This window comes from Sarcophilus harrisii, chromosome 6 (genome assembly GCF_902635505.1).
Source record: "Sarcophilus harrisii chromosome 6, mSarHar1.11, whole genome shotgun sequence".
In the NCBI taxonomy this organism is placed as follows: domain Eukaryota; kingdom Metazoa; phylum Chordata; class Mammalia; order Dasyuromorphia; family Dasyuridae; genus Sarcophilus; species Sarcophilus harrisii.
In genome coordinates, this window is record NC_045431.1 from 150,074,666 (window position 1) to 150,090,384 (window position 15,719).

At 35.1% G+C, this 15,719-nt stretch overlaps 1 protein-coding gene across 1 annotated transcript in view; it reads right to left on the minus strand.

Annotated features, from left to right (window-relative positions):
- Window positions 1-15,071, minus strand: part of AFF1 (AF4/FMR2 family member 1) — a 191,043-nt gene extending 175,972 nt beyond the window's left edge. Inside the window, exons 1-2 of the mRNA XM_031944200.1 lie at window positions 14,882-15,071; window positions 10,179-10,252 (exon numbers count right to left, since the gene is read on the minus strand). Of these exons, the coding sequence (XP_031800060.1) occupies window positions 10,179-10,219 (41 nt within the window). The 5' untranslated portion in view covers window positions 10,220-10,252; window positions 14,882-15,071. The remainder of the gene's footprint in view (window positions 1-10,178; window positions 10,253-14,881) is intronic.
- Between the last annotated feature and the right edge of the window lie 648 nt (window positions 15,072-15,719).

Here is a 15,719-nt window from a genome sequence, read left to right on the forward strand (position 1 = left end):
ATTCCTGGCCATTCTTTCCTTTTCTAATGCTGTCCATGATTACATTAGCTATTTGGGCTGACACACCATCTACCGACTCATATTTTGATTGCAGTGTTCTAAAACCCCCAGAATAAATACTATATATTCATGCCTTCCCCTACTATACATTTGTGGAGGAGAGTTTTGGTATCTTAAGTGCAAGATTTTACATTTATCTATACTGAATTACATCTTAAATTGGATTCAATCAATCCCTGTCAAAAACTTTTTCAGATTCTGACTGTTAGCTATTTCTCCTAGTTTGTCATGTAAAAATTTGATAAGCATACCTTCTATTCTTGATTTTTAAAATGTTAAACACCTGTGCTCTAAGCACAGATCCCTAGGGTGCTACACTAGAGAGCCCTCTGGCCATCCTGAAATGAGGTGAGGATGCAGACCATTAACAACCAACCACTCTTTGAATCTGGGCGTCCAGCCAATTGTGAATCCATCTAATTATATCATTGTCTAATTCACATCTTTCCATCTCTTCCACAGGACTAATATGAGATATACTTCAGCAAAAGCTTTGTTAAAAACCCAGATGAACTATATCCAAAATACCATCTCATTTACTACTTTAATAAGACTGTCAAAGAAAGGAAATGAGGTTATTTTAGCATCATCTGTCCCTGATGATACCATGCTGATTGTAACTACTACTTCCTTTTATATGTTTTCGAGACATCTCTTTAATGATCCTTTTAGAGTTTTCCAAGGAATTAAAGTTAGACTCTCTGACCAGTTTACAAATTCTGTCCCCTTATTATCTTAGGAAAAAAAAATAAAACATTTATCTTTTTCCAGTCTAGGATACTTATACTATTTTCTTTGATTTTTCAAATATCACCATGAGTGACTCTGCAGTTACATTTAACAGATCTTTCTATATGTGAAGATGTATAGAATTCCTGAGTCTTTGGGGTTTTTTTCCCCCTAAAACTCATTCATTCTCCTTAACATTTTTTATGTGCTCTCTTAAAGATTCTGAATCCTGCTTCTCTTTCAAACTAGTGGTAGACTCTGGACCAGGAAATAGGCCTGGGGATTGTTCTTCAAAATTTCCTTAAATTGTCTAAATTTCTCCTTATTAAATTCAACTTCTCACTCATCTACTTCACTAATCTATTTCCTCCACCCCCAAATCACTCACAAAACTTTCTTTTTCCTTAGCTCATGTTTTTATCTCTTTTTCCAAAGAAAATGAAAATAGAATGCAAAGATCCCATAAAGAATGGCTTCTGTTGTGTCACAAACTGGCAATTTCCCAATTTAAAAAAAAAAAATTTTAACTTGGTATTTTCAAAGCCTTGGTGTAGCCTAGAAAGTGAAAGGACAGTAATTCTTGGAGTTTTCTGAGACCTGACATCAATGTTCTGATTAACTCTACTTGAGTACTATCTACCTCATACTTTAGAGCTCTAGCTCATTTCTCCAGCTCCCTAGTCTCCTATTCATCACTATCATTTGAGACAAAAAGATACTATCTTTCAATTGTCCTAATCTTTTTGTAATTCAGCCCTACCCTATCCTAGTTTGTATTAATTTTTATATGCCTCTATTAATTGGCTCCTGCCTTCTGGAACTCTTACTTTCTAACTCTTTTTTTCTTCTAAACATAGACACACACAAAAAAGCATTTTTATATCCATAAAATACAAAAAGAACTGAATATGAAATTTGTGAATCATTATTTCATCCTGCCTTTTTTTTTTTTTTTTTTTTTTTGGTGGAGGCAATTGGCGTTAAGTTACTTGCCCAGGATCACACAGCCAGGAAGTGTTATGTGTCTGAGACCAAATTTGAACCCAGATCCTCCTGACTTCAGGGCTAGTGCTGTAGCTACTGTAACACCTAGTTGCTCCCTGCTTGTTTTTACAGTATATAATAAAATCTACATGTTATTTTTAAGACTACCCTGCTCAAATCAGAACATTGTACACAGTAATAGCAACACTGTGCAATGATCAACTATGATAGACTTAGCTCTTCTCAGCAGTACAATGATCCAGGGAAAAACTCATGCTGGAAAATACTATCCACATCCAGAGAAAGAACTAATGGAGTCTGAATGCTAATTAAAGTATACCGTTTTCACTTTTTTTGAGGTTTTCATGGTTTTCCCCTTTTGTTCTATTACTTTATTCACAACATAATTAATGTGGAAATACTGTCAGATTAGAATGCTCTTTCCCACTTTCCCACTGAGAAACAAGAAAAACAAAATTCATTACAGGTATGCTTAGTCATGCAAAACAAATTCCTGCATTAACAATGTCAAAAAATAAAACAAAAAACCATTAGCCTCAAACCTACATTTTGAGTCCATCCCTTCTCTTCTAGAGGTGGGCAGTATGTTCCAGTCCTCTGAAATTGTGGTTAGTCATTGTGTTGTTCTGAGTTGCTGTCTTTTCATAGTGTTATTGTATAAATTGTTCTGGTTCTACTTTTTTCACTTGCCTTAATTCACATAAGTCTTCCCAAATTTCTCTGAAACAATTCTCTTTGTCATTTCTTATGGAACTACAGTATTCCATTACATTCACATAATTTGTATCCCCCTTCCACAGCACAGGGGTTAGAGGTACAGCACCACCACAATCTGGAAAATCCACATAAAAGTTTGATCCTTTGTATTGTGAAGTAATCCAAATTATGGCATTAAAAGATAAAATATGTTGAAATTATACTATACTATATAAATATTTTATACATTTCTAAGTTTCTAAACTTTTTCTGTGTCAACTGCTAGCCTTTGTGTGTCACCTGAAGCTTCCATAAAAGTTCCCAAAAAACTCCTATTTAATTTCTTATGCTGATATCTCTTACTTTCCCCATCATATTGTGATAGGGAAAGTAACAATGTGTAAGGGATAACAGTATTTCCTGACTGATCAACAACCCGTTAGATTCTAGTTAATTGCTTTTCTTTATTTGGACTTTTCATTTTCTTCTTCAGGATAATGAATTTTGTTATGCTTACAACTATTAGCTCTTGATATTATTCTTCCTCTTAAAAATTCCTCGACTACACTTTAATGAGCTCTTTTTATACCAAGTAGTATGTTTTAAACAAACTCTCATTTATCCTCAGTCTCTTTCATTTCCACTTCTACTTCCTTGACTACTTCTGTCCTCAATGACTTCAGCATCTGGTATATCCTTCTCTAATAAACTTGGGAATTTCCACATTTTAGTGAGGTAATCAGTTCATTGAAACCTCTTTCCATTGACTATAATGTGGCATTCCCTTGACAGTACTAAGAGAATATACTTCTATGCCACTGACATTACTTTTTCTTTCATACCTCTGATTCACAGGACAAAAGAAAAAATATTTTGTTTTGCTATCATCTCTTAAGTTTTGCCATCTGATTGTACTATCACCCTAACCCTAGTTTTCTCCAGGTTATCTTATGCTTCACCAATAGAGTCAATATCCAGGGCACATAGTCTCCCAAACCCCATCCCTTGAATTAATCCTAGCCAATTTCAATATTCCTAAGAACAGTCCACCTGGTCTCATAGTTAATAAACCTCAAGTCCCATAATTTTCATCTTTTGTTTTGCTTCAGGCACACACCATCACTCAAAACAGCTTTATCTCCACTATACTAGAACTCTGAAATTCCTTTAATCTGTTGTCCTTCCAACTTCTTTTTCATAAACCTCATTTTTGTTCTCCTCTTCAATGAGGATCTGAATCCCAGTAATTTTCTCCAATTCTATCTTTCTGATTCTGACATCTCTTCCCAGTCCTGACACATTAAAGTATTCCAACCTCGCTTTTCTTTTCTTCCCTTCAATCTTTCACCTCCTTGTCCTATTTTTTTCATCCTGTTAATCCTGTTTCTATGCTCTAACATTTGTGCCAGAGAGAGAGGAATCTGGAATGAGCAATTTCTAGCACTTCATGTCCTAGATCCACTCAAAGTATTCTTTTAGATTTTCACACCCATGTCTTATTTTATGTCCACTCAAATTTAGGCTTTGGCTTTCCAAATATTATATTGATTGTATCTACTAATATCTGTCTCAATCTACCTTCCTTTCAAGTTGCCCTCTCACCTGGAAAGAATTACTTGAACTGATGCTGAGCAAAAGAAGCAAAATCAGGAATACACTGTACACAATAACAGCAAGAATGTGTGATGATCAATTATGAAAGGCTTAGCTCTTCTCAGTAGTTCAGTGATCCAAAGCAGTCCCAATAGATTTGGACAGAAAATGTCATCTATAGCCAGAAAAAGAACTAAGGAGATGAATGTAAATCAACACATGTTATGTTCACTTCTTTTTTTCTGTTTTTTTAATCTCTCCTATGATTTTTCCCTTTTGCTCCGATTTTTCTCTCCCAACATGATTCATGAAGCAATATGTATTAAAAATAAATGTATTACAATTAAGAGGAAAAAAAGTTTCCCTCTCAGCAAAATTACTTAACTGCTTAAATGTGGTAAATATATGGGTTCCCTTATCTCAATCCTATATAATGTAAACTTTCTGGAGCCTGGAAGAAAGGAAGTCACATGTCTTGAGTTCACTGTCTTCTACCAAATAACCTAATAAATTACTTTCTAAACTATTCCAAAGTTTGGAGTTTTTCCTTGCAAACCACAGTTGGCATAGTTGAAGATGGTAAGAAATATACTGGAAATTAAGGACAGGAATAAGAGAACAAAAATCAGACAATAGTGCTAGATTTATACTTCATAAAAACATTTGCTGAAAAAAATAAAGCAAGCATTGGACTTTGATAGCACCAAATAAAATACATTACTTTTTTATGAACAAAAAGGAAATAACTTAATAAAGATGTAGAAGTCTAAATCAACTGTCTGGAGAGAATCAAAAGCCCTACTTTTTAGAGCAAAGGTGATGGTTATACAGAGCTAAAAAAAATCACAATAAGAAAAAGATTATAAAACAACTATAACATAACCTATTTAAGTAATTATGAAAATGAGATACCCATATAATAACAGATGTTAACACCAAGCTATTATGATTTCATATTAAAACGACCTATATAAATTAAATGTTACAATCAAAATACTATAATATAATCTAAAAAGCATCTTACATAACAGGAAACAATTTGCCAAGGACAGAGAAATGGAAGACTAAGCAACACTGGTTTAGAATATAAACACATTTGTATAATTTCATAGGGAAGGATAATGGAAGATTATGAGCCACATTTTCACATAAAAAGGGAAGCAGGAGAAAGTAAAACAAATTTTTTGAACTTGATAAGAAATTCAAGTAAGCAATCTCATCTTAAAAGCATAAAAAGTGTTGAGTTTCATAGAAACCTGGAAGATTCTTATGAAATGATAAAGAATGAAGTGATCAGAACCAGGAGAACAATATATACAATAACAACAATATGTAAAGACATACAACTCTGAAAGATTTAGGAAATCTGATCAGTGTGATGACCAATCACAATTCTAAAGGACTGCTGATAAGAAATAATACTTACTTCCTAACGGAGATGGACTCAGAATGAAAAAGTGAGATAAATTTTGTTTTGGACATGGATAATTCAGGAATTTGTTTTGCTTATACATGTTTGAAACAGTTTTTATTGTTGTTTTCTCAATGGAGGGAAAGAGAAGTGAAAGACAGGGAGAGAGATTTTTGATGGAAAAAAAAGCAAAACAATTTTTAAAAAGAAAAGAAGACATAAAAAAAGAAAAATTGAATAGGATTTTTTTCTTTTTCTTTTTTGATCTTCACAATAAGCATTGGAGGTAGGTACTTTATTATTATTTTTTAGACTTTTAAATTTAAAACAAATAAAAAATAAGAAAAAAATAGAAAATTACAGAAAAAGGAAAAAGCATTATCATATATCCAACAAATTTAAAATATGTAACAATAAATTTCCATCTCAAGGAAACAAATATAATAATAGATGTTACTATATTCATATCCACCTTTGCTTCCCTATAAGTTTCTTTTTGTTCTCTGATATACAATTTTTATTTTATTCTCCCCCTCCCCATTCTCCCAAGCAGGATACAGTTAAACACAGATATATTTATGTATACATATATAAATATACACACATACATATGTATATACTTACATACATCTACATGCATATATGTACACACACACATGCATATCCAAATACATACATAGACATGCATCTAAAACAATATTAATATGGCTGACATATAATGTAGATTTTTTTTAACATTAAAGACAATAATGTTTTCACATTTGGAATCCAATATTATAACCCCAGATGTACTTGCCAAAAAAAATTTTTTTTTAAATATCATGCCAGAGAAGAAATATAGAACAAGTAGCTGGATTAGACCATACAACACAATTGTTGGATCATTAATAGATACAAAAAAGGTAGATTTAAAAAAAAACCTTACCTTATTACAACGGAAAGATTATCAGCGTGAATTTTTTTAGCAGTTGCTAACCTATATACCTATTCCCCAGCTATATAAAATTTTTGTGCAATTATCTCAATGTGCATAAAATACATTCCTAATTAAAGCATTAACAGAAAATAGGCAGGCTTTCAAAATTGATATTACGTGATGAACCATATCCTTACTACCAGAGAGAATTAAGTTTCAGAATTTGGCATTTTTTCTTCTGGTTTTTGTTGACTTAAATAAAAATTTTTACTAACCACAACAAAATAGCACTTTAAAGGATCTCTTCCATCAAACATCACCCATCCTCATATCAAAATGAATAATTTAATAAAAGAAAAACTGATCATTAATATATTAGGAAAAGCATAAAACAAATGTGTTTATGCATTGGAATCCTATTCAGAGTCCCAATGTATTTTGAGGTCTTCCAGATAATCCTGTCTGCAAATGACATCATATTGATTGCTTCAACTCCTCAAACATTACAGATACAACTACAAGGAATTTGTATTTAAACAAATCAGCAAACATTTATTAAGTACCCACTATAACTGGAGTACTGATACTAAGGGTGTGGGATACGAAAACAAAAATTGTTATCTTTATTGTTGACACTTAAGGAAAGATAATATACAAAAAGTAAGCATATATGAGTTAGATTCAAAATAAATACGAGGTAACTTTTTGAAAGAAGAGAGAATAGCAAAAGGAATTGGGAAGGGAAAAATCAAGAAAAGTTTGAAGTAGTAGATATCACATGAGCAATTTTATAGGAAACTAGGAATTCTAGAAATAAAGTGAAAGTTCATGGGAGATAGCCAATACAAAAGTTCAGAGATGGAAGAGGGAGAATCATAGATTAGAAATAGCAAGGAAGTCAGTCTGATTGGACTGAAGACTGTGGGGTGGGGGGTGGGGGGTGAGGGGGTGGAGATAAATAATAAAAACTGGGAAGGTAGGCTAGGGCCAGGTTTAAAGAGTTTCAAAGTTAAATGAAGAAACTTAATTTTAGTCTTAAAATGGATCTGGTAATGAGAGAGACATGGTTAGACCTGGTTTTTAATAAAAATCACTTCATCAGCTGTAATGTAGAGAAGAGAGAATGAAGAGACTTGAGGCAGAAAAATCATCGAGGAGCAGAAGTCTAGGTCACATATGATGAGAGTGGCTTTATAAGAGGGGAAGGGAAAGATGCTAGAGATGATTTTGTGGAGGTAGAAATCAAAAGATTGGCTATGTGTGATGAGAAAGAGTTAAGGAACTAAACAAAACCCCAAAGTTGTAAACTGCGGTAACTGAAGAAAGGTGCTGCCCCCAAAAGAAATAGGGAAATAGGAAGAACGGGGAGAAGAGAATAGTGAGTTTAGATTTGAACACATTGAATTTGAGATTCTGCAGGATATAGCTTCCCTTTTTCCAACCCTTAACTGAGAACTCTGGCTCATATTTTGCAAAAAAAAAAAAAAAAATTGATGCCATCATGTTTAACCTATAGTGGATTGCTTGCTGTCTAGGGGAGGAAGAAGGAGAAGAGAGGGAGAAAAAAAAAGATTTTGGAAGGATGAACGCTGAAAACTATCTTTCCATAAATTTGGAAAAAAAAAATGCTATTTAAAAAATTGATGACATTCACCATTACCTCCCTGTTCTTCATCTCTTTCTATCACCCTGATGGCATCTCCCATCTTTCCTCCTTCATTCCTGTTTCACATGTTGAAGTGGGTTTATCAAGACTAACCTAACTGTTCAAGTGATCTCATTTTATCTCATCTTTTCCAAGATTGTCCACTGTCACCCCCATTCTTTCACTTATTTTCTTTCAATCTTTCCCTTTTCAATGGTTCATTCCCTACTACCTACAAACATACTCATGTCTCCCCATCCTGAAAAAAAATCTTCATTTGATTCTTCCATTCCTACTGTCTTCCTATAGCTCTTCGGCCCTATGTCCCTATACTCCTCCAAAAAGCTAGACACAATAAATGCCTTCCACTTTCTTTCTTCCTGCTCTCTTATCTCCTTACAATAGGGTTTCTGACTTTTATTTTTCCACCAAAACTGCTCTCTCCAAAGTTATTAATTATTTCTTAGTTACCAACCAATGACCTTTTCTCAATCCTCATTCTCCTGCAGCCTTTGACTCTGTTGATCACTCTATTCCTAGAGTATATTCTTCTCTTTAGGTTTTTGGGACACCATTCTCTTCTGCTTTTCCGCCCATCTGATCTCTTCTTCTCGGCTTCCTTTGCTGGATCTTTTTCCAGATTATGCCCTCTAACTAGAGAAAACCTTCCCTCATTCCAGGATGTAAGCAATATAGTACTTTAAAAAGGTTGCTCAGGGTCAGCTAGATAGCATAGTGGATAAAGCATCACCCCTAGCTGGAGTCAGAAGGACTCGAGCTCAAATCCAGCAGCCAGAGACACTTAACACTTCCTAGATCCCTAGTCAAGTCACTTAACCCTGTCTTGCAAAAAAAAAAAAAAAAAAAAAAAAAAAGTTGCTCAGTTACCTAAAAAATTGCTGTATCCTAGTGCTGTTTCATGACTAAGCAGCTGAAATCCATTTTGTTGGTAACTACTAGCCTTACCAATAAACTGAATGTGCTTAGAACTTTGTGTTTCAATTTACTTTAATTTTAATCATGACAAAGGCAAAGAAAGTCAGTAGACAACTACCACCAGAATCTTAACTGGGTAATGTATATACTCAAATAGACCTCAAAGAAGAGGTTACTAAAATAATGGTGATACAGGGAGAGTCTGGATTTGTCACTGAGGAGGAATGAATATTCCAACTCCCCTAAAATGACAAGTGAGTGAGGGAATATGAATGAAAGTATAACCAGTTTTGGAAAAGATCGTTTAGGGAGCTATATTACCAGAGATGGAGGGAACAAGGAAATGGTTTGAAATGAAAATGTATTTATTATTTCAGGCATTCAGAGAACAGTGGGAAGGGTGGTTACCTTTAGAGTGGCACATTAAGGAGGTTGGATAGAGGATAGAAATACGAGATGTTAGTAGGGGATAGCGAATAGGGTATTAATAATCAGAGCCCTGTGTTCAGAATTTCTGGGATAAGAATATGATGGAGTGAGAATCTGTTAATCATTGAGGCATGAATTCAGGTAGGTGATCATTATCCACAGAGGTCATAAAGTAGAGTTGGCTAAGTATGTCAGGTAGCTGTAAAGAGAGAAAAGAGAGCTACATGGAGAGTTATGGAGATGAAATGACTGCTCAGAAAGGCTAAGAAGTTCCTCCTTCCCTTTCCTGGAAGGTAAGACAATTAATACAGAGTTGTAGGAGATATGAGGGGGAGCCTGGAACAACAGAATCACACAGCCAGTAAGTGTCTAAGACAAGAATTAAATTCAGATCCTTCTGACTACAAATTCAACATTCTATCCATTATATCACCTAGCTGCTTATGGCTAGAGCACTTAGATTTCCACATCAGGAAGACCTGGATTTAAGTTTAGCCATTCACATATACTAACTGCCTGATCCTTGGTACCCTCGTATCAAGTTATAAACAGCAGGACAGAGGATGACTTGTACTGACAAAGGTGTTTCCTACTCCAAAAAAAATCAAAGGTCTAGTGCCTCTCTCCATCTCCAATCAAAAATAAAAGTATTACATATACTTTATGGACAATTTAAAACCACAGTCATTCTGACAATAACAAGTAATTATATTTAGTAAGATCAAATCTTACCCAATTGATTTAAATGCCATTCTTACCCATTGCCACTGCTACTGTCTTTGTCCTTAGATTCCATCATGATCAGTCAATGGAAAGAGGGAAATCTGTTCAACTGGAAAAAAGTAAAAGATATTATACTGTAATTTTACAAAGTTCCTAAAGCAGATGTGAAATCCACAATACCGAATTCTTTGGCCCAAATATTTCTTTGCATATACAGAATGTGAAAAATGATCCACATTTCTATTCTAATTTGCTTTTCCAGGATACCTCCCATCGAAGGAGATGATCAACAAATATTTGTGCAATGAATGGGTGACATTATACAACCACGGGCCTTTAGAAACTCCCTTGACATAAAACAAAGTTCACAGTTCCACAAATAATGAATTAGTATCTTAATTTTTTCACATCCCCTCTAACAATTGTTACTTTCCTTTTCAATCAGTGGGCCTGAGATCAGGATCACTTCTCAGAATCACATTTTTAATGCATAACATAAAATATATAGAATTACAAAAGAAACCAATTACATTGAAATGCAGTTATTAAAAACAAAAACATAAAAAACCTGCCACCAACCTAGTTCAAGGACCTCCAGTTTAGAAACATAATAATTAACAGGCCAAACCTTAACGGTGTAACTATAGAGTGTTCTACCTAATCTCTATTGGAAACTCAAGTTATGAACATTTTCATTACATGCTTATTGCAAAACTGCCATCAATTGCTCTTATGTGACATTTTCTAGATGGCATATATGTTAATGAGTTTAATTTTCTTAGAAAAAGTAAACCTAACTTTGCTAGTACCTCTGTAAAAAATTTCAAATGAAGGAAAGTGGTCACCAAACACAATCTAGTTACATTTGAAATTTAAGGTATACGGAGTGAAGTAAGCTGTAACCAAAGAATTGGGTCTATGACCTCTCTCAAAGGTGGGAAAGACAATGTGGTTGGTTATAAGATAGACAGCATCATGGAAGTGGGGAAATATGACTGCTTCCTTACATCAAGGAAAGTGGGCCAGTGCCTATCTGAGGCTAATATCCACTGCTCTCGGTTACAGAGGAATGTTTAATTGATATATGGGACCTATCTGCATATTGCAGACCTTATTAGTGGACTTGAATTAACTGACTCCTAGGTACCTAGAAAGAACTGTTAGGAAGACAATAATTTTGCTTAATGGAGCAAGGACAATGGGGCAGGGAGGGGAGGAGGGCAAAAAGGGGAAAGAGCCAAGTTTGCAGGGACTTGTCTGAGCTCTCTCAAATTTTCCTTCAAACAAATTTTAAAATAACGCCTCAAAACAAATTCTGGAGTAAAAGGGGAAGGAGGACCTTAGTCGCAGTTCCAAAGTAGAAAAGAATGCTTGTGGTCAGTCAATAACCAGAACACAGGAAAGGAAAGCACTAACCACATCTCTCCTTAGATTAAATCATCCTGAAAGAACTAAAAACTTGGAGCCCTCCAGAACCAGCTCTGAAAGAAATTGCACAAAAAACCTGGGACAGTACCTCTTCTACTTTGGAAACTGCCAAACTTTAACATCATTAAAAAATAAGAAAAGAGGAAAAGAGAGAGGGGGGAAAAGGAAGAGAGGAAAAGGGAGGGGGGGTGAGGAAAAGAGAGGGGGGAAAGAAAGAAGGGGGGAGTAAGTGAGAAAAGAGAAAAAGAGAGAATAAATTTGTGAATTTTTGAGTGTAAATAGAAGGAAGTGAAGGACAATTTGGAACAGAAACAAAAAAACACTAGCATTAAAAAAAAGCTTGATCTCCATACAAGCAAAACATAGTGATCTCTAAGATAGGATGTGTTAGGACTAAAAAGAGACTACTTAGAAGTCTCCAGGAAGAACATAATAAGTCAAAAAAATCTGAACACCAAAATGCAAAAAATAATAAAAAGAAAAGTACCCAGAAAAATAAGTTTAATTTTAAAATTCCAATGATGAACAACAAATTCTACAAGTAATCCAGAAAAAAAATCTTCAAAATACAAAGGAGAGCAATTTCCAGTAACTCAAAACTATTTTATACCTGCTAGAAAACAAAAGAAGGAATTAGAAAGAATGTGTTATAAAAAGCAAAGGTGTTTTCTCAAGATTGAATCCATTGTGGCATACTCAGAAAATATGACCTTAATTACTGATGGAAAAAAGATTGATGTTCAATACAGAAATATTAAAGCATTCCTGGAGGGGGAAGGAAGAAACTAGACCCAAACAAATTATTTGCTTGTCAAATGTCCTATAGATATAAAAGGCAAATAACAAGGACGATTTTCAATAAATTAACAGAATACATAGAGATTTATTATTTTTTAAAGTCTATTCAGCTATAACGCTTGTTCTGGAAATATGAAATTGTTCCAATACAACTATTAGAGAACAATTTGATTTTAACTCAAATTTTGAGCTTGCTTAGGTTCCTCCTCCTCCTCAAGAAATAGCAAGAATGAAGAAAATACTATCTCCCAATATCTCACAAGCTACAACTCTTCCAATATTTCCATTTGTAAATTTCAGGCCTTTTTCAAGGTAAAGTGCCACACTTATTTTAAGCTTTCTGGTGTAATAGCAGCTGAAGTCAAAGGAGATCTGATGTCTACTCATACCCCACCTTGGACTACCCAGACAGCCCAGGTCCAGTGGAAAATTTGAGAGGGAAATAGAGAGCAAGATAGAAAGAAATGTCAAGTGCCCTAAATCAAGTCAAGAGATAAGAGTGAAAGAGAAAAAAAATTCATATAATTCTCAGAAAAAAAAAATGAAGGGAAAGAGGCAAAGAGTGAGATTGAAACCACAGGAAAGAGAGAAATTTTGTTTCAATGGAGAGATATTTTGTAAAGAGAAATAGAAACTATACAATGGTTTAATCTGTAGAGCTTTGGTTTTTACAGGGACCACTCATTCTGTCTCAGGAGAACAGGAATTAGAGTTCCTTGAAGTAATCATAGAATGAGAGAAACTCTTAGAAAAGTGTGAGGGCATGCACCTATGGAGATTTCCAGGCAAATGATGTAAAAATGATCATGGGGAGAGCAAATGTCAGTAATGATCTGTTTAATCAGGGACATAGGAAAAACCTTACTATAGAACACTATCCTCTTCATCACTTGCTGAAATTAGTATAAGAAAGGGGGAGGAGGAGGAAGAGAAGCTAGGTAGTGAAGTGGATAAAGCACCAGCCCTGAAGTTAGGAGGACCTCAATTCAAATCTGACCTCAATTACTTAATATGTCCTAGTATAACCCTGGACAAGTCATTTAAGCCAATTGCCTCAGGAAAAAAAAAGAACCAAGGAGGGGGAATCTACAAGGTAACAAGAGAAACTCCTAAATAAGTATCTCCTAGACAGTAAATGACTAATTATGTATAAGGGCCATGAATCAAAAAATATTCTAAAGTATTCAGAAAGGGAAGATAAATAATTTAGAGAATAAGAATAAGAATCCCTTTTAAGAAAAAAAAATACACCAAATGAAAATCTAAAAACAAATAAATTAAAGAGAAAGAAATTTTTATTTGACTGAGAAAAATAGAATTCATGATAGGAAGGAAGAAAAAGCAATTAACAAGCAAAATTTTGAAACTGGGAGTAGATATAAAAGTTTAAGGATAAGAGAGAGTTGGTTGGATAAATTGTGATCAGATAAAAGTAATTTCAAATTTTAAGTGGAAGTACATTTCCGTAGGATGGCAAGGTCAAAGGTATGACCAACTCTGTAGTTAAGGTGAAGTGGAAAAGTATTTCGGTCACTAGCAATGAGAAAAGTGAGGAACTAGGGAATGCTTGTTTTGTTCCTTGGATTGGAAATAAAATAAAGAGTAAAATTTTTTGAGGGAGCATCAAAGCAAATGTTGAAGACTTCTAGAATGAAAACAGGAGCTGAAGAGGTGAGAAAAACATGTATTAAGCATAATACTCAAAACATAAATGTGGATATGTATGCACACAACATACTCATATATTTAAACTCTAGTTATACAACTGCTAAGTACAATCAGTATTTTTTTTTAACCTTTGTAAAGTAAAATATGCTGACCTAAAGATTTCCCCTCCCTAACTATACTTGAGATAGCACCGGGAAAACACACACACACACACACAATTAACTAAGTCTGAATTAAAAACATTACTTTTCATTTCACCTGACCCTGGAATATTTCTAGAATAGTGAGGTCTCTGTAGGTAATACAAACTTTTTGATTCCTTTCCTATCCTTAGCCTCTCCTCAGACAGGAAACTTACCCTCCCCTCCAAAAAGACATGCCTTCTGCATTATCCATTTAGATGGCTGCATTTCATCGCCAGTTTGTTTTCCACTAAAGGGGTCCGAGGAAGGGAGAGAGGGCGTGAAAATGGGGTTTGGAGTGGGAAAAAGTTGTAAAGAGAAGGCGAAAGCAAAAAGTGTACTTTCCCACTCCACCAAAGAGTTGTATCTCTTTTCCTCCATAAAACAAACTTTTGAGTATATTCCTTTGCGCTCGGTCACAATCTCTTACAGTAAAAACTAAGAAAATACAAAGTAAGATCTGTATATTTCGGGGGCGCGGTCGTCCGCTTGCACTCCCCCCAGCTCTTCAGCTGGCTTTTTCCTCCCAGAATTTTGTTTTCACCTCCCCACCCCCCTATCCCGCAAAGGGTAAGAAAGATGACACAATCAGCTAGCTACTTCAGTCTGAGGGAAAGGAAGGTAGTTGAGCTAGATTAAAACCCAAGGGACAGAGAACTTACCTTGCAGACTTAAGTGGTGGCTGTTCTCTTTATCGCTCCCCCCCACCCCCAATCCCCTCTGACTTAGTTAAGTCTGAAGGGGAAGAAATAAGGTAAAATGAGCAGAGATACTTGTTCAGCGGCCCTCTGCTTGACGCAGAGGCATCACGCTTCTGCTGATGCAAAGAACAAGTCCTAAAGCCTAAAGGGTCGGAAAAGACGCGAAAGCAAGCTCCCAGCTCAGCCCCCAAGAGAATGAAGAACGCCCCGGAGCTCCCTAAACCACGCCTTTCCCTAAAGGAGGGCCTGTTCTACTTTTGCCCCGCCTTCCCTCCCCACCCCCACCTCTATCCTAGCTCTACTGTCTACCACCGATGCTCAATCTCCCTCGTTTCTCTCCCCTGGAGTGGTCAGGAGCACGCCTCCTCCTCTGCCAAGACCAACCAGAAAAAGCCAAAGTGTAAAGGAGATTGGTGTTTGGACACGGAGAAGATTGGGTGAGAATTTACTTCCCATCATCTTTGCAGTCAGGAGAGAAGGTCAATGGGTGAGTAGTATTGCATACTTTACCAGACACAACTGATGTACTGATTAGCTTGATTGAATTGAGGTGCTTTTTTTTTTTTTTTTTTTTTTAATAATCTTTGTTATATAGAGAAGGAGAGAAATCTATTCAGAAATGTTTAAAATAAAATATATAAGAAACTTTTTTTAAAAGTCTTTAACAGGGTTTTCACTGGAGTATACACAGAGATTCTCAGTTTGGACAGTTTGGGAATGACTAATCAATTCCCTAGCTATTTCTGGCCACATGATGGCTCAGGATTGAAAGCATTGAGAAAATTGCCTTTGAATTCTC